The sequence below is a fragment of the Eschrichtius robustus genome, chromosome X (genome assembly GCF_028021215.1).
Source record: "Eschrichtius robustus isolate mEscRob2 chromosome X, mEscRob2.pri, whole genome shotgun sequence".
Taxonomy (NCBI): domain Eukaryota; kingdom Metazoa; phylum Chordata; class Mammalia; order Artiodactyla; family Eschrichtiidae; genus Eschrichtius; species Eschrichtius robustus.
In genome coordinates, this window is record NC_090845.1 from 131,787,018 (window position 1) to 131,809,883 (window position 22,866).

General features: G+C 50.6%; 1 protein-coding gene across 5 annotated transcripts in view; it reads left to right on the forward strand.

The window, feature by feature from the left end:
• The window catches only part of MAMLD1 (mastermind like domain containing 1), a 112,076-nt gene extending 105,893 nt beyond the window's left edge, over positions 1-6,183 (forward strand). For 3 of the 5 annotated variants that reach the window (XM_068533790.1, XM_068533793.1, XM_068533791.1), the window contains 2 exons: positions 3,080-3,164; positions 4,039-6,183. In XM_068533790.1, the coding sequence (XP_068389891.1) occupies positions 3,080-3,164; positions 4,039-5,150 (1,197 nt within the window). In that variant the 3' untranslated portion in view covers positions 5,151-6,183. The remainder of the gene's footprint in view (positions 1-3,079; positions 3,165-4,038) is intronic. The other 2 variants (XM_068533794.1, XM_068533795.1) reach the window with 1 other exon arrangement.
• Positions 6,184-22,866: the final 16,683 nt, after the last annotated feature.

A 22,866-nucleotide genomic window follows, 5' to 3' on the forward strand; every position in this document is an offset into this window, starting at 1 on the left:
GGTCTCATGAAGTGGCTGAATCAGTCATGAGACCGTTCTTGGCCTGCAGTGGGGAGAGGACGCATCAGGTGCGTGCTCTGGGGCTCACAGGAGCCATCCTCCTGTGGTGGCCAAAGGGTGAGGCCCATAGGGCGGCCTGGCCTCCTGGGGGGCCCAGGGTTGGGCTCTGCTGTGTTGGGGTTCGGGCCGGCCCTTCGCCTGTCTCTGCTGCTGCCTGTGCCTAGCACCCACAGGTGAACGCTAGCCCTCAAGTGAGCCCCCAGAGCTTCCTGGGCATCAGCATGAAGCTCCTAGAAAGCCAGCCCCAGGACTTCCTGGACCACCATCCTGGCTGAGGCCTGTCTGTGAAGGTGGCCCCTTGGCCAGGTGGGAGGAGGAGCCAGGGCCCTCGTTCCTGGGGAGACTTCCTTCCGGGGACCACGTGGGGAAGCACACCTAGGTTCACACAGGGCCCACCTGACGCTGCCCCGCCGGCGTCACCTGGTACAGCAGCACCCAGCTCCACGACAACCGACCGCAGCCCTAGGAAAAGCAGTCCTTGGATGAGCTCCTCCATAACCATGCCGGTGAAAAGCCACAGGTTGCCTGGGCCATCCTTCGGAGTGTCCATCACTAAGCAGCCACTTTCAGCCACTGCTTCCTCCTGGTCACTGAAAACATTTGTCATTTCCTGTTTTCTCCATTTTCCAACGATTCCAATTGTCAGTGTCAAAAGGCAACAACTGTTTTCTTGGGGCTTATCTTTGGAGCACACTGATTCAGAACAAAGGATGGGGGCCTCCGCCTGCAAAACAAAGGAAGCAGCCTCCTCGGGAGGCCTGGAGAGAATGCTCTGGCTGCTCTGCCAGGGACAACAGGCCAGGCCGGGAGCAGAGGGCTGGCGGTGCCCCCCGGATGCCCCAGCAGCGTGAAGAGACCCCCCGCTTGATGGCGGCACCCCAGGATGGCAGAGGCCCGTCCCCCAGGCCGGCGTCGGCCGTGCCCTTTGGACTTGGGAGTTTCTGTAGCCGTGCCGCTCACCAGACTTTCGCTTGAACTCTGGATGCTCTGGAGTTTTGTGCTTCCTTGGATGAACGCTGGCCAACATCCCGTTGTCCCTGTAACCGTGGACCGTTCGAGAAGCACTCCCTTTCATCTGGCAGACACTGCCCACTTCCTCCACTCTGACCTCTGCCCCAGCCTCGCCTTCACTTTGGTTTCCCAGGCCCTCTCTACCTCCTTCCCTTTGGACTCTTCTGCCTGTCCCCTGCTTTGTCTTTGGTCGCACTCTGTAGCCTCCCCCTGCCCTTCCCCCACTCTGTACAACTTTCTGTTACCTGATGAACCTACTGGAGCAGCTGGTGGGGATGGCGTTAGGGCTGGTGTAGACAGCAGGGCCCAGGAGCCGGTTCCTGGCAGCAGCGGGCTGGGGAGGCAGAAGCACTGGATCTGCGGTTAGGAGACCCTGCGCTTCCCCAGCCGTGTCACCTTGAGCAAGTCATTTACCCTCTGTGAGCCTCAGTTGTCATGTCAGTAAGCTGGGGCCATAGGTCTTCTGGCCAGATCTCCTAGGGCTGGTGGGAGGTTCGATGGGAAGAACAGAGGTGAGAGGGCTGCCTTCAGAAAGGCCCGCCCGCCCTGAGCAGCTCAGGCAGAGCGCAGGGCTCCCCCAGTTCCCGGGGGGGGGGGTGGCCTTGGGTGGTCATGTGACCCCTGTGCTCCTCAGGCCCTGTCTCCGCACCCCACGCTTTAGCAGGAAGACGGCAGCTCCAGGGCTGAAGAACAGCGTCCCTGGCACCCATCTCCCAGCAGCCCCAGGGCAAGGGGGGCCAGAGCTCGGACAGGAAGCAGGCTGAGGGCGGGATGCTGAAATCGCTTGCGGCGTGGTCCGCCCGCTGCCACGTGTCAGTCCTCTCTGCCTTGGCAGGACCCGAGGCCGAGAGCTGCCCGACAGGCCTGGGAGCCGGGCGCTCTCCCGGGCGCCAGCCCTCCGAGTGCAGAGAAGCAGGCCCCGGGCAGCCTGTGTTGTCGGGTCAAGTCTTCTGGCATCTGGGGGGGCGGGGGACGCTGTTCCGAAAGTAAACTCAGGGAGGTGTGCTCCCCGACAGAGCCGCCTTGGTTGGTGGCGCACGCGGGAGCAGACTTCCTGAGAAGGGGAGAGAGGCGGCAGCGGGTGAGCAGTCTGGCCTGGGAGTCAGAGCTGGGACCCAGTCTCAACCTGGCACCGAAGGGCCGAGGGGCTTGGGGCCAGGCGTGCCTTCTCCTGGCCCTCAGCTGGCGCTCTCGCGGCTGTCCCCTTGAGCACCTCCCAGACTCAGGGCTGGGACTGCAGCCCTCAAGCGCGGCTCCTCCCCCTGCCCACCCAGCTTGGAGATGGAGACCGGGAGCCCGTTCCCATGGCCCATGTGCGGCCGGTCAGGCAAGCGAAGGGAAGCTGGGACCGAGTGATCGTGTGGTCATCCCACCCTTCGTGCCAGGACCACCCGGAACAAGCCTTGGCCCTTTCCCCATGACGGCCCCGACATCCCCGGTTCGCTCAGCCATTCTTTGCCCTCGTGGTTGGGAGTCCGAGCCCTACAGGCTCCATCACTTAGTGTCCTCCGAGCGCGGCCAGTTTGTCTGGGTCTCCCTGAGGCTGGCATGCCCGAACTCTTGTCAGTACCGTAGACATGGTCTGGCCAAGGCAGAGTAGTGTAGGACTGTCACCTCCCTCCTTCTACATACTCTGCTTCTATTAATGCAGCCTAATGTCACATTTGCTCTTCTGGTGACCACATCTCACTGCTGCCCCATCCCGAGCAGGAGGACATCCAGAATGCCTAAATCTTTTTCCCCCGTGCTCTTGCTGTTAAGCTCTGTGTCTCCCGCCCCATCCTACGCTGTCGCAGTTGGTTTTTTAACCCAGGTGCAGAATCCTACTTTTATTTATACCTGCGGAGTTTTGCTTGGGAGGGTGGGGCATGCATGCGAGTGTGTGTTGGTGTGTTCACTCATGCTTTCTGCTACACCAAAGCCAAGTCCTGAGTCCCCACACAGAGATCCCAAGGCTAGTATTTCTCGGTAGCCCTAACCTAACACTTCTTTTTCGTCTTCTATTTAGCAAGAGAAGCAGAAATCAGGTCTTATGGCAATGATCCCTGAACAGCAGAGAGCATATCTCGCCCAACAGTTGAGTCAATTTCAAGGTAAGCACTTAACAGTCAATGTTCTCGAAAGGGTGGGACAGGGGGAGTGTGTGTGAGGTTGGGGGAGAATTCACTCCAGCATAAACAGTTACTGAGACGTTTCCGAAAAGCATTGAGGGAAAGAGAGGAGGCCTGCAAGGCACTTCCGTAGCAGCCTGGTTGGATCTGTCACATGGAAAGCTTAAGCAGAGTCCCAATTAAACGCTCAGTCTTAATGACTCTGAAATCACTGTTTGATTCAAGAGATTGATTCAACCATGGCAGCTATGACTGTAATCAACATTGATTGGCCGCAGATACAGCTGTTAGCCAAAAACCAGACACGGTCTCTGCCAGACTAGCAGGGGAGACATGCGTTAAGCAGTCCTCCCCAGCCAGTAGTGACATTGGACCAGCCCAAGGGTATTCTTGCCGGGGGTTTGGGGGAAGCTGCTTGCCCTCCGACAGGTGTTCAGCAGCTTCACTGTAGCCCAGGGGCCAGCAATGGCCCATTGCTCCTCCGTTCTCTTGCAAAGACCCCTGTTCCTTTGGGCCTGATACCAGCTGAATGTCGCACCTGCCCAGGCTGGAGTGGACATCCTTCAGGGGGTGGGCGGTGCCAGGCCTGCGTACGGATACTGAGTAGAAAAGCAGACCCAGACCCTGGCTTCATGGAGCTTACAACCTACTGGCATTTTCAGTGCAACATGATCTGCTCTTGGGTGGAGGGGGAGCTGTGAGCACAGACCCAGGGGGTCTGGGAGGGCTTCCGCCAAGAACTGCCATCCAGGCTGAGGGTGGAGGAACCAGGGGAGCGGGGGACACTCGGGAGGCGCCAGGGGCGGAAGGTGAGAGGTCAGTGCTGGAACTGACCCCCACTTCTCTCTTTCTGTAGCCGTCCAAGATCAAGTCACCTCCAAGTGTAGCCGGACCAAGGCAAGCTCCCTACCTAGCCAACCCATGATGCCACCCAGAGCTGGGCTCCTTCAGAACAGTCTGAGTCCAGGAATGCTCCCACCCACCAGGCACCAGAGCCAGGAGGGCGTGGGCCTGATCTCACCAACTCCAGGCAAGCAGCAAGGGAGCTTCAGCCCCCCGTTTCCCACACCCTTGCACTTGAGCCACAACCCCGCGGGCAGCCTCGGGTCCGTCGGCCAGCGCACGCGGATTCCCAAGGCCGCCCCCACGGGAGTGCCCCTGCCCGGCTTCTGTCCCAGCCCCCTGGGCAGCCAGCCCCTGAGTCCCCACCAGTCCAGACAGCCCTGCGTGCCGAGAGTGCCCACCGTGCTCCACAGCGCTGCCTGGGTGGCAGCAGCAGCTCTGACCACCACGGTGTTGAGGGAGCCACCCCCGAGCCAAGCAGCCCGTGGCATCCAGCAGCATTTCGATAGCAATTCCCTCTTTGCCAAGGCCCCCGTGAGAGTCCCCCTGGGAGCCCCAGAGTTTCCATCACAACAGGCAGTTGTGTCCCCCAGTCAGGTGGCCCCGGGAGGCAGACCCGGCCAGAAGGTGGGTGCTGCCCCCGCCAACCCCAGCTTCAGCCTGCTGGGCCACCAGAGCCTCAGACAGAGCCCGCCGCACGCCACCAAGTCCCTCCAGCAAGGCATGGCCAGCTTCAGGCCCATGAGTCCCATCCAGGGCATCGAGCCACCAAGCTATGTGGCTGCCACCGCCGCCGCCGCCGCCGCCGCCTCCACCGTCGCTGCCAGCCCGTCCCCCGGTCCCTTCAACAGCGTGGGGAGCCCCCCTGAGTTGCCACCCTATGCCTTGTTGCCCCAGGCCTCACTGAACGATCTCACCTCACCCCCTGACTGCACTGAGGTGGATTTCATCGAAGCTCTCTTGAAAGGCCCCGACGTGAGCCCAGATGAAAACTGGGTGTGCAACCTGAGGCTGATCGATGACGTTCTAGAACAGCACGCTGCTGCCCAGACTGCCGCAGCCCAGAGTGCCGGCCACGTCCCTGAGCAGGCTGGCCACATCCCGCAGGACGCTGGCGAGCTTTAAATGCCCAGAGAAACCTCCACGTGGGGAGCGGTGTGAGTCCACAGCAAATTCGCAGCTGGTCCCACGTAGCCACACGCTTGTTGCCTCATTACAATTTGAGGGGCGTCAGCCCACGCCCACCCCTCTCTCTACCTGTGACAAAATGGAAAGCTGGTGATTTTTCAAGCTACCTGTACATATCTGAAAATTTTGTAAATGGTTTTCCTAAACATTCATGACAGAAGTATTTATACTTCGTTTTGTGACTTTGTAAATAAAGTGACGGCTTTCCTTTCAGTAGAGCTGTGTTCATCATGCATTGTCTGTGTTTGTTGTACATTGTTGCAAATACGCAGACTGTGTTCCTCGCTCCAGCCATACCTTATCAACCAGGTGGTGGAGTCATGTAAGCTTTAGATGCAATGGTGGATGTGATCAAGAGGTGTTGTGCAAACTGACGAATACCAAATAGAAACTCACTTGGCCATTTATTGCCATTTCCACTGAAACTTCTGTCGCCCTGTGTGGTTCTTATCCTCTTTCGCAAACCTTTCAGTCTCTGCTAGCTCTTTCCTGGTGAGCATATTACAGCACAAGCCGTTTTATCGTTAAGTGCCCCTCAGAGGAATTATTTGCCAGGAGGCCGGAGAGTTCTGTAGATTTGGGAGAAGCAAAGAGAGAATGTGTGAGCTGGGCACTGTCTGAGTATCTTGAGCGCCCTCCCTTTATCACTCAGACGGTTGGCACTACTCCAGCCGCACCTTGCAGGGTGGAGGCGAGATGCCCCCGGTTTAAAGCCTTTCGGTATTTGTTTTGATGTCAGGCTCTGTGGTCTGGGGGAAAATGAGTCTGTAAACGTTAATTGTTGATTCGGGCTTTGTCTTTGATGGTTTCTATCTGCGGTTATCGTCATGTGTATTTAAGTGTCTGTTATAGAAAACCCACACCCACTGTCCTGTAAACTTTTCTCAGTGTCCAAATTCTGTGTAATCACATTTTAATTGCCACCTCGTATTTCACCTCTACATTTGAAACCTGGCTTCTGTTTCAAACCAGTGCATTTTTTCTTCGTACTGTAATAAACAGCCAGGAGAAAAGTGCCTCTATGTTTTCATTTCTCCAGGGAGCATTCAGTATCTACAAACCCCTGTCAGCTAAGCCCGCTAGTGTCTTCGGGCCTTTCTGAGGCCACTGCCTGTCTTGGGATGCTTGGGCACCGAGGGGAGAGGGGTGAGAAGCTTGTGTAGCGTGCGCCGCGATCCTTTCACATCACAGCATAGAAGCACATCATTTCTGACTCGAATGCCTCCTACAGAGGACGAGACAGGGGAGCCGCTAAGGTGACTCTGCGCTGGGGGCGGGGGGCGGGGGGAGGCTTGCGCTGAGAATCTAGACTCTCCCACCACCAGCCTCTTTCCACTGAGAGAGTGACACACCCAACTAAAGATCCAGCTCCTCCCACGTAAGGGGGACCCACATAGGGCGGCTGGAGGTTGTCCATCACTTCACAGAGTCAGAAGAGCCTGGTGAAGGCGTGGTCCCGGGAGAGAAGGGTCTTCCCGCCTCCTCGTCCCCTGCCCCTCCCCCAAAGTCTAAGCTAAGGCCAGCCCTGTTCGTCCTTAGCACTGGAGCGGGTAGAGCTCAGCGGCCAGGGGTGCTGAGCGGATGGGACCCAGGGGCTGTGCCGCCGTCCCTCCCACGTCAGGCTCCTGGAGCCCCGCCCCAACCTGCTACTCAATCCCCGCTCGGCCTCCTCCTCTCCCCGCCCTCCCCACCAGCAGTTGCAGCCAGCATCTTGGCTGCAGGCTGTTTCCAATTTAAACTGCACGAAATCTACAGGGACTCCTGTCACCTCACACTCGGGCCCCCCCCCCCCTCACAGCAAGAAGGTGGCTGCCACAGAGCTTCATTGAAATGTGGCCTCATTCTGAAGGGGACCCTAAAGAGATGGGTGGGACCTGTGCCTTTCCCACGAGGTGGCCAGGATCTGGCACGTAGGTGGCAGGGGCGTTGCAGATGGAACCACATCTCCGCAAAGGTAGTCAGGAAGCTAGCTGGGAACCCCCCCCCCCCCACACACACACCGTGTGCTGTAAGAGCGCAGCTGAAGCAGCAGCTGCGATCAGGTGTGGTCCAGACTGAATACACACATTTAGTCCCCTAACTGGCAGGGAGAGTTTATATCCTCATCCTCAAGGTACGCAATGTTCCAACGCATTTTGGAACTTTGGGGGCTGAGGAAGCCAGGTGCACGGAGGCAGGCCTGTCCTGTCCAGCAGAGCCTGAAATGCTAAGAAGATGCCGCCACGCGCCACTCTCAATGGCTGTGACTGAGGGCAAAGATCCACAGGGGGAAGCAGGCCTCCCTAGTCCGCGGGCCAGAGGGGTCGTGGAAACAGTCATGGCCCCAAAGCCTGGGCAATTGGCCCACCTGCTCACAAGGCCCCTCCTGCTTCCCGCAGAGCGTTCCTCTTAGGTCTGGGGAACGGATACGTGCCGCGGGCGTCCCTCAGCGCCAGTCACGACTCTGGGTCTCGGGCTTGACCTCTGTTCCCCCAGTGTTGACTGAAGCGCCCCAGTGGTGCCAGGTCCCAGGCAGGCCCCGGCTGCCCCTCAGGGCCACACCGGGGCATTTGGGCCCACTTCTCCTGCGGGCCCAGGGGCAGGAAGGGTTGGACCCACCTGCCCAGAGACTGTTGTTCACAGCCAGCCAGTTGGGGTGTTGAAGGCCAGCCCGTGAAGCGGGGCCTCCTCAGCCCGCCCCAGGGCTTCTGGAGCCACAGCTGTCCCCGCTCAGCTCTGCCAGCCCTCAGAGTCCGAAATGAAAGCTGACCTTGGCCTGCTGAACTGTCCCGCCTTCCATTCCCAGAGGGCTCACTTCTCACCTCAAGCACGTGGTGACCTCAAGGCTGAGCCAGCGTGGGCAGCACCCACGCCCAGCACTTCCTGCTACCTGACCCCAGCCTGGCCTCACTACCCCCAGCAGGCCTTGCCCTCTCTGTTGCTCCTGGCGGTGGTCGTCCCAGGCTGCTCCTGCCCGGAGACACCAGCTCCCACCATTCTGCCATCGTTCAGTTCCCCTCTCTCCTGCACCCCCGGCACCGTCAGCCTCTCCTCTCCTGGATTCTTCTCAGGGGCTTTGAACTGGGCTACGTGAGAAAGGTCCTCACCACCTCAGCCCGGCCAGCTCCAGCTCCAACGCCCTGCTGCCACGCCCCGCACTCACTCCTCAGCCCAGAGCCATCTGGCTCCCGTCCCCGCTCCTCCCCGAGGACACTGGCCAGAGGACCAACTCCCTCCAGGCCTGAACCCAATGGAAGCTTCTCAGTTCTCAGTGGACTTGCCCCTCTAGCAGCATAGGACTCTCCCTCCTTCCAGAACAGCACCGCCCCCGGGGTCCTGGGAGCCACAGTCCCCTGGGACGCTTCTTCCCCTCTGAGGTCCCTTCTCTCCTGCCGCTCTGTAAGGAGACATTGCTCCTTCCGTAGCTTCCTCTCACCCAACTAGGGCTTCTCCCTCTCTCCCTATTTTCCGGTTCCTTCCCCTGGGAGACGAGCAGGTCCCTGAGCCCGCATCCAGCACCCCAGCATCTCAGCATCTTGACAGTCCAGCCACAAAGAGCGTCGTCTGTCTGGGCAGGGCCCTAAGTTTCAGTCCCCAGGGGATCGCTGCTGGACCGGTCTGCACGTTGGGCTGAAGCCTTCTAGGCCCCTTGAAGAAAAAGTGAAAGAGTTTGGAGGCTGCTGGGTGCGCCCCACCAAGAGGGTTCACCCTCAGCCTGCATCAGACAGCAGCCTTGATGGGAGCCCCTCCCAGGCCCCGGCCTGCACAGGTCCTTCACTGGGAGGGCTGGGAGGAGCTTGCAGGTGGGGCCTGAGGCCTCCGCACAAAGACCCGCAGTCACCAGCTGGGAGGCTGGTGACTACGCACCCTGTCCCATCACCCCGCTCCCCAACTCTGAGGCCAGCCCCGGGGTAAATGCCAGAAGTCCCCAGGGAGGTGTGTGAGACCCCCCGGAGCCTCCGTCCTCCCTTAGAGCAGGCTCAGGCCCCTGGAGGTCTGTTTATCATCTGTCCCCCTTCAGCCTAGAAAGTCAGGGGATCTGGCAGTGGACACGAGGTTCGGAAAAAGCACACGCTGTTGGCTTCACTAGTGTGTGGCCATTCCATGATTCAACAAGCATGCTTGTGCCAGGCACCGGGAGGTACACAGACATGGTCCCCAGCCTCATGGAGTACACCAGGGGGTGCGTCTGTCAAGGTCATGCACAGAAACAGAACCAGGGGGAGATGTGGGGGTGTGTGTGTGTGTGTGTGTGCGTGGGTGTGTGTTCTCCACAGCCACATGATCTGCCATCTGCAAGCTGGGGCCCCAGGAAAGCCGGGAGTGTCATTCCTAAAGCCAGAGAACCAGGGGCACCGGTGGTGTAAACCCCAGTCTGAGGTCTGAAATCCACAGGACAAGCTATCAAGAAGAGCAGGCTGGAAACTCAGGCAGGAGTTGACACTGCAGTCCACAGACAGAATTTTCTCTTCCTCGAGGAAACCTCAGTTTTGCCCTTAAGGCCTTTCAGCTGATGGGCTGAGGCCCACCCAGATCATTCAGGGCAGTCTCCTTCACCTTACGTGACTCTAGCTGTTAACCCCATCTACAGAATACCTTCACAGCAGCAGATCAGTATTTGATTAAATAACTGGCCCATATAGCCAAGCCGAGTTGACAGGGGGACAGATGATTGACACATTAACAAAGAAAATAGTAACAAGTTGCATTAAGGTCTACAAAGGAAACACAAAAGGGGCAGAGAGTGAGAGACCCCAGTGTGGTAGCGCTGGTGGGGACACTTGGGAAAGACAACTCTCAGGGAGTGAAATTTGAGCTGAGATTAAAGGATGGGAGGGAGCAAGCCACGCAAAGAGCTCGGGCAGGGATATTCCGGAGAGAGGAAAAAGCACGTACAAATGCGGGGAGGAAGGGAAAAGAAGTCGGTGGGTGGGGCCAGTGAGCAAGATGGGGGGGGGAGGCAGGAGAGGGGGTGTGGAGGAGGGCAGGGCCCTGGAGGCTGTCTTGGTTCCTCAAGGGAAGCCTTGGGTCACTCCTGAACCCATGTGGAGGATGGACTCCAGAAAGAATGAGGGCGGCCAGTGTGGAAGGCCTCCTTCTCCATGAGGACTTCCCCTGGACATCCCCAGCTCTGGAGGTCTAAGCTGAACTCCTCATCATGCCTGCAAGCCTGCTAAGGGACCCAAATCCACTTGGTCTCCAAGTCCAGACTTGGGAGTCATCCTCGATGTTTGCCTTTCTCTCACCGCTTCTGTATCCTGGGAAGATGGGATTTCTCCCCCATATCCATCTGCAAAATCTCTGTGATCACAATAAAAATCCCAGCAGGATTACTTTCTGGAACATGACAAAATGATTCAAGGTGACTCATCCAGTGGGTCAACAAGACAAGAATAGCCAGGAAACTTCTAAAAAAGAAGAATCAAGAAAGGGTTCTAGCACTACCAGATATTAAAATGTATCGTGAAGCTACCGTATTTAAAACAATGTGGCCCTGACACAGGAAAAGACAGATGAGTCAGTGGAAAGGAAATAGATGAAAAGCATATATGGGAATTAAGACAATGAGCAAGGTGGCATTTCAAATACACAGTGCTGGAAAAACTGACTGGCCATCTGCACAATAAATCTGGGTATTCTACCTCACTCCTGACATCAAGATAAATTCAGATGATTCGAAGATTAAAATAGAAAAAAGAACCCAGAAAAGCACTATAAGGAAACAAGGGTGGGTATTTTTATAATATCAGGGTCAATCAACCTTCTCCTATCATGACATGAAATCCAGAAGCCATAAAGGAAAAAACTGATAAAATTGCCCACATAGAATTTTGAAACTTGCATACAGAAAAACACACCATGAAAGTCAGAAGATAAGTGACAAATTTAGAAAACAAAGATTTGGAACACATGACAGACACAGGGTGATTTACTCGATACTTACAAATAAAAGTAGTAGATTGTCTCCAAAAAGACAGGTACAAGAATTCATGACACTTTCATTCACAGTAACCAAAACCTGCAAACAGCCCAGGTGTCTATCAATAGGAGAAGGGATAAACCAACTCCAGTGTGTCCATGCAATGCAATACCAGCATCAACACAGAGTGATACTCCTCGGCCACGTGTCAAATGCATTATGCTGCCAGAAAGAAGTCAGACACAAAAACACACGTACTGTATGATTCCATTTATATAAAGTGGTAAAATAGACAAAAGCCATCTGTGGTGAAAAATAATCAGAACAAGTATGGGGGTTGACTGAAAAGGGGCACAAGGGAACTTTCGGGAGTGATGGTCAATCCTCTGTCTTGCTAAGGATGTGGGTTACACGTGTGTATGCATTGCCAAAACTCAGAGAATGGTTCACTGAAGATCAGGACATCTTGTTGTTAAGTACATTTTGCCTAAAATAGAAAAATCTTAAATATTGAACTCTAGTTAATGATCTGCTGGAGTGCTTAGGGGTGAAGTATACTCATGTCTGCAACTGACTTCGAAACACATAAAAAAAGATGCTTGATGGATGGAGAGAGGGATGGGTAGAGAGATAGAGAGATGTGATCAAGCAAGTAGAAAAACGTGTTAATCTTTTAGAATCTAGGAGGTGGGTCTATAAGGATTCAATATGCATTTCTTCGAACTTTTCTGGTGACTTAAAAATTTTCATAATCAAATATTGGGGGAAAATAATTTTTAAAAGTACGAGGGTGCTTTTAAAATACAAATCTAGCAATTTGAGGTGGAAGGAAAAGGCCATAGAGACCAAGTTTGTATTTGGGAGAAGGAAGAGGAATGTTTGATTTTCCTACGGCCTCTTCTCCGGAAGCCAGCATAGCTGAGCACAAAACTACAGGCACCTCAACAGCCAATCACTACATGAAAGGACCAGACAAATTGGTTTTATCTCACCTCTTCTGACAACATTTTGCTCACTTGAATTATCTCTATAGGCTCGATATTCTTTTTTTTTCATCACAGGTAAGTGGTTTTTTTTTTTTTAATTTTTATTGAAATATAGTTGATTCACAATGTGTTAGTTTCAGGTGTACAGCAAAGTGATTCAGTTATGCTATATATGTATCCTTTTTCAGATTCTTTTCCCTTATAGGTTAGTACAAGATATTGAGTAGAGTTCCCTGTGCTATACAGTAGGTCCTCGCTGGTTATCTATTTTATATATAGTAGTGTGTATATGTCAATCCCAATCTCCTAATGTATCCCTCCCCCCACCTTTCCCCTTTGGTAACCATAAGTTTGTTTTCTATGTCTGTCAATATTTTTTTAACTGTTCTTTTTAAATGTTTCTATCTTCATCTTCTTAGTTAAAGTATTTACCTTGATAAGCATTTATTCTTTTGTATGTACTACATAAAAAATTAAAATAGAGCTCTTTCAAATCACTAAGAGAAAGACTAACTGCCCAAGGAGGAGGAAATGAGCAAAGGACACAAGTAGTCAGTTAACAGAAGAGATGGAAATTGCCAGTGAACACAGAGAGGATGCTAAACCTCCCCCGTAATGAAAGGAAGGCCAATAGCACCAATGGTGCTCTGTCAAGCCCTTTCTATCAGATTCGCCTCAGACGTAACAACAAATAATAGTCGGTGAAGCTGGGGCCTGGGCACACATGTGTTCTCTCTCCTCCACTCCTGAGTGGAGGACAAACTCATGCAACTTTTGTGGGCACAGTTTGGCAATTATTGGGCGAATTTCAACTTTGGCCATGCATCAGAACCACCCATGGAGCTTTTGAAAAATACAACTGCCTGTGCCCTAACCTCAAAGAATATCATTTAGAGGGGCTAGGGTGGGGCCCAGGAATCTGTATTTAAAGCTCCAGGATTGAGGATAACTGGCTTGGCTTTGGACATGATAGGAGTCTGTTACAGAGAAAACTCACACAGGCATTCAAAGATCTGGGCACAAAATTGTTGATTACAGCGTTGTTGGACCTAGCCCTAAATTACAAACAATCCAAGTGTCCAAAATAAGGGCCAGTTAAAGCCATTCAGTGGAGTATTACGCAGCTGTTAAAAAGCACGCGCGACTTCTCATTTCTTGGAAGTCTGGGTTCCACTGTCCAAAATAGGCTGGAATCCCTCCCAGGCCAACTTCTACCAATTTGAGAGCCTCACGCATCACCTTCTTGTTCAGATCCTCTCATCTGTCCTCATCCAGGATGCCAGTTAAGGACCTCAGTAACTTGACCATCAGTCCTACCAACTAGAAGAGTTATTCCAACAGCAGGACAAAGAAGGAAAGATCCAACCAGAAATGGGACTTGGCATTTCTCCGTGAAAGAGAAACTCTGAGACACCAGTGATTTATGTGTAAAGGCTTATGTTACTCATAGGATGGAGATCAGATTGGATACAGGTGTGAATGTCCATGTTGCCTTGCAAAGATGCTTTCTAGGAATTGAAAGCAATGAGGAATGAACAAGTAGCAACACGATGCAGGATTTTGCCAAAGAATCTTTTTTTTTTTTAACATCTTTATGGGAGTCTAATTGCTTTACAATGGTGTATTAGTTTCTGCTTGATAACAAAGTGAATCAGTTATACATATACATATGTCCCCATATCTCTTCCCTCTTGCGTCTCCCTCCCTCCCACCCTCCCTATCCCACCCCTCTAGGTGGTCACAAAGCACCGAGCTGATCTCCCTGTGCTATGCGGCTGCTTCCCACTAGCTATCTATTTTACGTTTGGTAGTGTATATATGTCCATGCCACTCTCTCACTTTGTCCCAGCTTACCCTTCCCCCTCCCCATATCCTCAAGTCCATTCTCTAGTAGGTCTGTGTCTTTATTCACGTCTTGCCCCTAGGTTCTTCATGACCATTTTTTTTTCTTTTTTCTTTTTTTTAGATTCCATATATATGTGTTAGCATACGGTATTTGTTTTTCTCTTTCTGACTTACTTCACTCTGTAGGACAGACTCTAGGTCCATCTACCTCACTACAAATAACTCAATTTCCTTTCTTTTTATGGCTGAGTAATATTCCATTGTATATATGTGCCACATCTTCTTTATCCATTCATCTGTTAATGGACGCTTAGGTTGCTTCCATGTCCTGGCTCTTGTAAATACAGCTGCAATGAACATTGTGGTACATGACTCTTTTTGAATTATGGTTTTCTCAGGGTATCTGCCCAGTAGTGGGATTGCTGGGTCTTATGATAGTTCTATTTTTAGTTTTTTAAGGAACCTCCATACTGTTCTGCATAGTGGCTGTATCAATTTACATTCCTGCCAACCGTGCAAGAGGGTTCCCTTTTCTCCGCACCCTCTCCAGCATTTATTGTTTGTAAATTTTTGATGACGGCCATTCTGACAGGTGTGAGATGATATCTCATTGTAGTTTTGATTTGCATTTCTCTAATGATTAATGATGTTGAGCATTCTTTCATGTGTTTGTTGGCAATCTGTATATCTTCTTTGGAGAAATGTCTATTTAGGGCTTCTGCCCATTTTTGGATTGGGTTGTTTGGTTTTTTGATATTGAGCTGCATGAGTTGCTTGTAAATTTTGGCGATTAATCCTTTGTCAGTGGCTTCATTTGCAAATATTTTCTCCCATTCTGAGGGTTGTCTTTTCGTCTTGTTTATGGTTTCCTTTGCTGTGCAAAAGCTTTTAAGTTTCATTAGGTCCCATTTGTTTATTTTTGTTTTTATTTCCATTTCTCTAGGAGGTGGATCAAAAAGGATCTTGCTGTGATTTATGTCATAGAGTGTTCTACCTATGTTTTCCTCTAAGAGTTTGATAGTGTCTGGCCTTACATTTAGGTCTTCAATCCATTTTGAGTTTATTTTTGTGTATGGTGTTAGGGAGTGTTCTAATTTCATTCTTTTACATGTAGCTGTCCAGTTTTCCCAGCACCACTTATTGAAGAGGCTGTCTTTTCTCCACTGTTTATTCTTGCCTCCTTTATCAAAGATAAAGGTGACCATATGTGCGTGGGTTTATCTCTGGGCTTTTTATCCTTTTTCTTCTCTGATTGCCGTGGCTAAAACTTCCAAAACTATGTTGAATAATAGTGGTGAGAGTGGGCAACCTTGTCCTGTTCCTGATCTTACTGGAAATGGTTTCAGTTTTTCACCACTGAGGATGATGTTGGCTGTGGGTTTGTCATATATGGCCTTTATTATGTTGAGGAAAGTTCCCTCTGTGCCTACTTTCTGAGGGGTTCTTATCATAAATGGTGTTGAATTTTGTCAAAAGCTTTCTCTGCATCTATTGAGATGATCATATGGTTTTTCTCCTTCAGTTTGTTAATATGCTGTATCACATTGATTGATTTGCGTATATTGAAGAATCCTTGCATTCCTGGGATAAACCCCACTTGATCGTGGTGTATGATCCTTTTAATGTGCTGTTGGATTCTGTTTGCTGGTATTTTGTTGAGGATTTTTGCATTATGTTCATCACTGATATTGGCCTGTAGTTTTCTTTCTTTGTGGCTTCCTTGTCTGGTTTTGGTATCAGGGTGATGGTGGCCTCATAGAATGAGTTTGGGAGTGTTCCTCCCTCTGCTATGTTTTGGAAGAGTTTGAGAAGGATAGGTGTCAGCTCTTCTCTAAATGTTTGATAGAATTCACCTGTGAAGCCCTCTGGTGCTGGGCTTTTGTTTGTTGGAAGATTTTTAATCACAGTTTCAATTTCAGTGCTTGTGATTGGTCTGTTCATATTTTCTATTTCTTCCTGGTTCAGTCTCGGAAGGTTGTGCATTTCTAAGTATTTGTCCATTTCTTCCAGGTTGTCCATTTTATTGGCCTATAGTTGCTTGTAGTAATCTCTCATGATCCTTTGTATTCTGCAGTGTCGGTGGTTACTTCTCCTTTTTCATTTCTAATTCTATTGATTTGAGTCTTCTCCCTTTTTATCATGATGAGTCTCACTAATGGTTTATTAATTTTGTTTATCTTTCAAAGAACCAGCTTTTAGTTTTATTGATCTTTGCTATCATTTCCTTCATTTCTTTTTCATTTATTTCTGATCGGATCTTTATGATTTCTTTCCTTCTGCTAACTTTCGGGGTTTTTTTGTTCTTCTTTCTCTAATTGCTTTAGGTGTAAGGTTAGGTTGTTTGTTTGAGATGTTTCTTGTTTCTTAAGGTTGAATTGTATTGCTATAAACTTCCCCCTTAGAACTGCCTTTGATGCATCCCATAGGTTTTTGGTCGTCGTGTTTTCATTGTCATTTGTTTCTAGGTATTTTTTGATTTCCTCTTTGATTTCTTCAGTGATCTCTTGGTTATTAAGTAGTGTGTTGTTTAGCCTCCATGTGTTTGTATTTTTTACACATTTCTTTCTGTAATTGATATCTAGTCCCATAGCGTTGTGGTCGGAAAAGATACTTGATACGATTTCAATTTTCTTAAGTTTACCAAGGCTTGATTTGTGACCCAAGATATGATCTATCCTGGAGAATGTTCCATGAGCACTTGAGAAAAATGTGTATTCTGTTGTTTTTGGATGGAATGTCCTCTAAATATCAATTAAGTCCATCTTGTTTAATGTATCATTTAAAGCTTGTGTTTCCTTATTCATTTTCATTTTGGATGATCTCTCCATTGGTGAAAGTGGGGTGTTAAAGTCCCCTACTATGATTGTGTTACTGTCAATTTCCCCTTTTATGGCTTTTAGTATTTGCCTTATGTATTGAGGTGCTCCTGTGTTGGGTGCATAAATATTTACAATTGTTATGTCTTCTTCTTGGATTGATCCCTTGATCATTATGTAGTGTCCTTCTTTGTCCCTGTAATAGTCTTTGTTTTAAAGTCTATTTTGTCTGATATGAGAATTGCTACTCCAGCTTTCTTTTGATTTCCATTTGCATGGAATATCTTTTTCCATCCCCTCACTTTCAGTCTGTATGTGTCCCTAGGTCTGAAGTGGGTCTCCTGTAGACAGCATATATACGGGTCTTGTTTTTGAATCCATTCAGCCAGTCTATGTCTTTTGGTGGGAGCATTTAATCCATTTACACTTAAGGTAATTATCGATATGTATGTTCCTATTACCATTTTCTTAATTGTTTTGGGTTTGTTATTGTAGGTCTTTTCCTTCTCTTGTGTTTCAAAGAATCTTATTAGCAGCAGGTTTGATTCAATTTCAGGGCCAGTATCCAAACTTTCCACTAGTAATCTTAGGATCACGATGGGGCAAGCTGGTAGGTTTCTGTGATGGCAGTTGTCTTTTTTCCTTCCCAGGTCTGTCTTTCTCCCTTCCATGTTATCTACAATCTAAAGTTATCTTCATAGGGGCTTCCCTGGCAGTCCAACAGTTAAGACTCCGAGCTTCCAATGCAGGGGACGTGGGTCCGATCCCTGTTCGGGGAACTGAGATCCCACATGCCACATGGAGCAGCCAAAAAAATAAATAAATAAATACAGTTATCTACATAGTTGGAATGCCTTTCAGATTTTAATGTGCTTAGTCCCTTTGTACTGATTCGCCCTTCTTTGGCACATCACATGTGTGTCTTCAGATTCCAAGGTGGATGGTAAGAGTAGACCCTGTATCAAGGGTAAAGTATAAAGCAAAATACTGTTGGGAGAAAGAGATGTGGAAATAGGCATTGGTGATTTGACATTGTATAGTTTAAGTAAACATGATCGCATTAAGGTAAGTGTTTTCTGCTCCATACCAATTGTCTTTCCATTTTCAGTACCAAATACATGTGTTTAAAGGAACCTACCATTAAAAACTCAGTTTGCCTTAAAAAACAAAGGGCGTGGCAGGAGCCCCCTCCGCCCCCACCCCATGCACATACCTGAGACCCACCGCAGTGCAAGCCCTGCTTCTCCCTGCCCTTCATGCCCTGCCCACCCACTACTCTGCATCATCACTTCAATCTGCTTTTCAAATGGTAGGAAAGGAAGTGGGCTTCAAGGCACTACTCCCTCCTCTCTAACCTCCCCTGAGACAGGGACGCCTGAAGAAGCCAGGCCAGGCTCGCCACTTGACATTGACGTAGGGGACCTGTAAGGAGAGAACACACACACACACACACACACACACACACACACACACAGAGTGATATTTTCACAAGAGTTCTTGCCACCTGCAGTAACCCAGTCTGCTCATCAGGAAGAAGGTCCCCAGAGCTGTTCCCAGAGGTTATCCCTGGGGCAGGAGCAAGGGGGACTCCTGCTTTTGCTGTTGTGGTTCTGAAACATAGAGCCCTGCCTTCCAGCAGATTTCATTTGTCCCAGAGTCAGCTGGCCCACTTTTGAAAGGGCTTCAGGCTAGGCCTTCACGAAGCTGACATGGCACTGGGGCTGTTGATTTCAGCCCAGGGCTTTCCAGACCCCACTGCAAAAGGCTCTCGTCCTGGCCCGTCTGCCTGGCCTCGGCTCCAGCCTCCAGGTCACCTCTACGGCCCAGGCCAGCTCCATCTCTTTTCTTCTGGCATGGATGTTCCTCCTTCTCTTTCCAGCCCCCTCCCCATGTCTGTAGGGCGTCCCCCTGAATGGAGGCTTCACTGTTGGAAGATCTAGAGCCTCACCACCGCCGCAGCAGCGAATGCTGGTTCTTTGTAAATTGAATCTTCTGGTCATTGGAGAAGCAAGGCCCAGGGCACAGAGCCTTCATAGAGGTGCAGCCTCCTTGCGTCACTTTGCCTTTGGATTTTTTTTAAAATTAATTTGTTTATTTATATTTATTTTTGGCCGTGTTGGGTCTTCATTGCTGTGCGCGTGCTATCTCTAGTTTCGGCAAGCAAGGGCTACTCTTCATTGCAGTGCGCGGGCTTATTGCGGTGGCTTCTCTTGTTGCGGAGCACGGGATCTAGGCGTGCAGGCTTCAGTAATTGTGGCACACAGGCTCAGTAGTTGTGGTGCACGGGCTTAGTTGCTCCACGACATGTGGGATCTTCCCGGACCAGGGATCGAAGCCGTGTCCCCTGCATTGGCAGGCAGATTCTTAACCACTGCACCACCAAGGAAGTCCTTTGCCTTTGGATTTGATAAATCGATCTGCTTGCATTCAACGACGTGGCCCACAGTTGGCAACAAATGAGGAGACATCACACAGAGCCCTGGCTGCCCTGCCTGCCTGCCAACCCAGAGCCCTGCCTCCTTCCGAGTGGTCATGGCTACAAAGCTCCTCTGGGGACCAAGGGGACAGGCTTGGCACGCTGACCACTTGGGCCTGCAAGCAGAAGTGGGAGGGCTTGGCAAGTGTGGACTCCAGCCAAAGGCAAGCGCCTGGCTGGCCCAGGGCCTCGTGGGACTTGGACAGAGGCTGTGAGCCGAGGGGCAGCACGGGGCAGCCGTGAAGCCGAGGAACTTTGGCGCCAAAGCCCCTGGGTTCAAATCACGGCTCAACCTCCTGATACCTGTGGGGCCTGGGGCAGGTCAGGTCAGCAAACCACTTCAGCGTCCTGTGCCTCAGTTTCCCCATCTGAAGATAATAACAGTATCTCCGGACTTCCCTGGTGGTGCGGTGGTTAAGAATCCACCTGCCAATGCAGGGGACACGGGTTTGAGCCCTGGTCCGGGAAGATCCCACATGCCGCGGAGCAACTAAGCCCGTGCGCCACAACTACTGAGCCTGCGCTCTAGAGCCCTTGAGCCACAACTGCTGAGCCCACGTGCTGCAACTACTGAAGCCTGTGCGTCTACAGCCCATGCTCCACAGCAAGAGAAGCCACCGCAACAAGAAGCCCACGCACCGCAATGAAGAGTAGCCCCCGCTCACCGCAACTAGAGAAGGCCCACGTGCAGCGACAAAGACACAACACAGCCAAAAAATTTAAAAGAAAATTTTTTTAATTTAAAAAATTAAAATAAATTAAAAAAAAATAATAGTATCTCCACCTCAGAGGGCTGTTGTGAGGAGGAAAAGAGCCAATACCTTCCCCAAACAATTAAACATAGAGTTCCACCACTTGACAGTCCTGGGCAATAGCCAAGAGAAATGAAAACAAATGTCCACGCAAAACGTTGTACACCAATGTTCATAGCAGCATTACTCATAGTAGCCAAAAAGTGGAAACAACCCAAATGTTCATCGATGGATCGGTAAGCAAAATGTGGTCTCTCCATACAGTGGAATATTATTCAGCCTTTAAAAGGAATTAAATTCTGATTCATGCTACAACTTGGATGAACCTTAACAATATGGTAAGTGAAAGAAGACAGTCACAAAATCTCACAAATTATATAATTTAATTCATTTGAAAGTCCAGAATAGGCAAATCCAAGGAGACAGAAAGTAAATTAGTGGATGCCAGGGGCTGGGGGCGATGGAGGGGCAGGACAGCGACAGCTAAAGGGTATAACGTTTCTTTTTGTGGTGGTGAAAACGTTCTCAAAATGACTGTGGTGATGAAAACCTAAAACTGACTGTGGTGACAGCCGCACAGATCTGCGAATCGACTCGAAACCATTGACTTGTGCCCTTTAACTGGGTAAACTGTATGCTATGTGAAGCGTATCTCAACAAAACTGGTGTGAAAAAAAACAACCAAAAATGTTATGTTACTGAAAATAAACTGTCACTCCAAAAACCTGTCCTTTCCCATTGAATTAAATTCTAAAAACAGAAGCAGCAACACACGTGAAGCCTGGAGAATAGTGCTGGACACCAGCCACTGCCCTCTCCTGCGAGCCTCACCGCCGCGGGGGATTTGAACGCAGAGCCCAAGCACCCGACTCCCCACCTCTGGGCCCAGCCTGGCGCTGAGTGGGCTGCGACGATCAAGGCATCAGACCGGGGCCTTGCCCAGGAGGGGGCCTCCGGTTCGGGGGAGGGCAGAGGCCCTTGAGAGAAAAGAAGGTAGGGTGGGTCAGGGAGCCTCAACCGAGCAACCGGTAGGGAAATTTACCAGACACGGATGGCCACCTTGACCTCTTTCCCTCCCACGTCCACCTCGAGTCTTCTGGGAGCACACGATCATGAGTCAGGGTCAGCCTGACCCTGGAGACAAAAGTCCCCGAGGGGAGCTGGAGGCTGCCACCCCGCCCTGTCTCACGTGGCTGTTCCCACGTGGTGACGTTAGCTGGACCCTTTGCAGGGTGAGACTGTCTCTTGAATGAGCAATAAATAAGGGATTGAGTTGGTCTTCTACCTCTAGCAGCTGCTCATATTAAATCTGCCTCCCTAAGCAAGGGACCCATCTCCTCTGGGGTCACCAAGTGCCAAGCGGGGCTCAAAACACGCCCCTTGCTCCACCCTTGGCATCTTCCGAGCCCTCATCTCTTCCTCAGCTTTGGCTCTCCTGGCACTTTTCCAGCAGTCTGTGCCCATCGTGCCCGGGGACAACCCCCCCACCCAGCCGGGGGACAAACTCTGCCACCTACCCTTGTACGTGCTCCTTTCAAACGGGAGCTCGCTGGTTTCATTAGTTGCTTCTTTTTATTCTTCAAGGAGATGATTTGTAATCGTAAAGACAAAATGCCCTTCCTTGGGCAAAATGTCACACTAAAAATTTATTAATATGTTTTTCTCAATCACATTTCCTTGTGGGAGATATTCCACCCACAGTATTCCAATCACGGGAAGAAGATAACAAGAAAGATAAAGACAACTTTTGATACCTCAAATAGGATTTTTGTGTCCATGACCAGCCTGGAAAACCAGACTTCATCTACAGAGAAAAGATTTTTCTTCTAAATTCCTTTGGCTCCTGGTGATCTCCGGGGGCCTCGGCGTGCAGCGGCTTGAAGCAGGGCTTCGGTTCCGGCCAGAGGTGGAGGTCAGGCAGCGGCGGTGAGAGCGCTGAACCCTCACCACCAGACCGCCAGGGACCAGCGGCCCGTGACAAGGCCCGGGCCCGTCAGCTGTGTAGGAATGAACCTCCACATAGAGGAGGAAAGTAGTGAAGCAAGTAAAGTGTTTATTAGGAGGCAGAAGAGTCCAGTACGTGTGGACAGACGCACGAGCAGGCTCAGAGAGAGAGTCGCGCCCGCGTGGTGGTTTGAATCACTTTTATGGGGCGTTTCTTCCGGGTTTCCTCTGGCCAGTCGTCTTGCTTTGCCTGGTTCTGAGTCCGTATTTGGTAGAACTCAGGGTCCTCCCCTGTGTGCGTGCGCATCTCTTAGCCAAGATGGATTCTAGCGAAGAGGCCTATGGGTAGTTGACGTCACTTACTATGAGGTGGCGCCCCCTCCCTTTTGACCTCCAAGGAGCCTTTCTGCGCATGTGTAGTCGGGGAGGTCTCCTTGACTTCGAGAATGAGGAATATGTCGTCTTTTATCTCTTATCTGGGCGGGGCCAGCCTCCTCCATCATCCTGCTTTTATTGAGTTTCTGCTATTATGGAGTTTCTGTCCACAGGGGAGAAACTGTTCAGCCTGGGGCCCATCTATCTCCTGCCTCACTGTGATGGTCAGCTTTACATGTCACCTTGGCTAGGCTGTAGTCCCCACTTATTTAATCAAACACTAATCCAGTTGTTGCTGTGAAGGTATTTGGTAGATGTGGTTAACATCTATAATCAGTTGACTTTAAGTAAAGGAGATTATCCTCCATCATCTGGGTGGGCTTCATCCAGTGGAAAATCACTTGAAAAGCTTTAAGAGCAAAGACTAAGATTCCCCTGAGAAAGAGGAAATTTTGCCTCAAGGCTGCAGCATCAATTCCTGCTGAGTTTCCAGCCTGCAGACTTGCCCGGCAAATGTGGGCTGGCCTAGCCAGCCCACACCATCACAATCCCTTTTAATA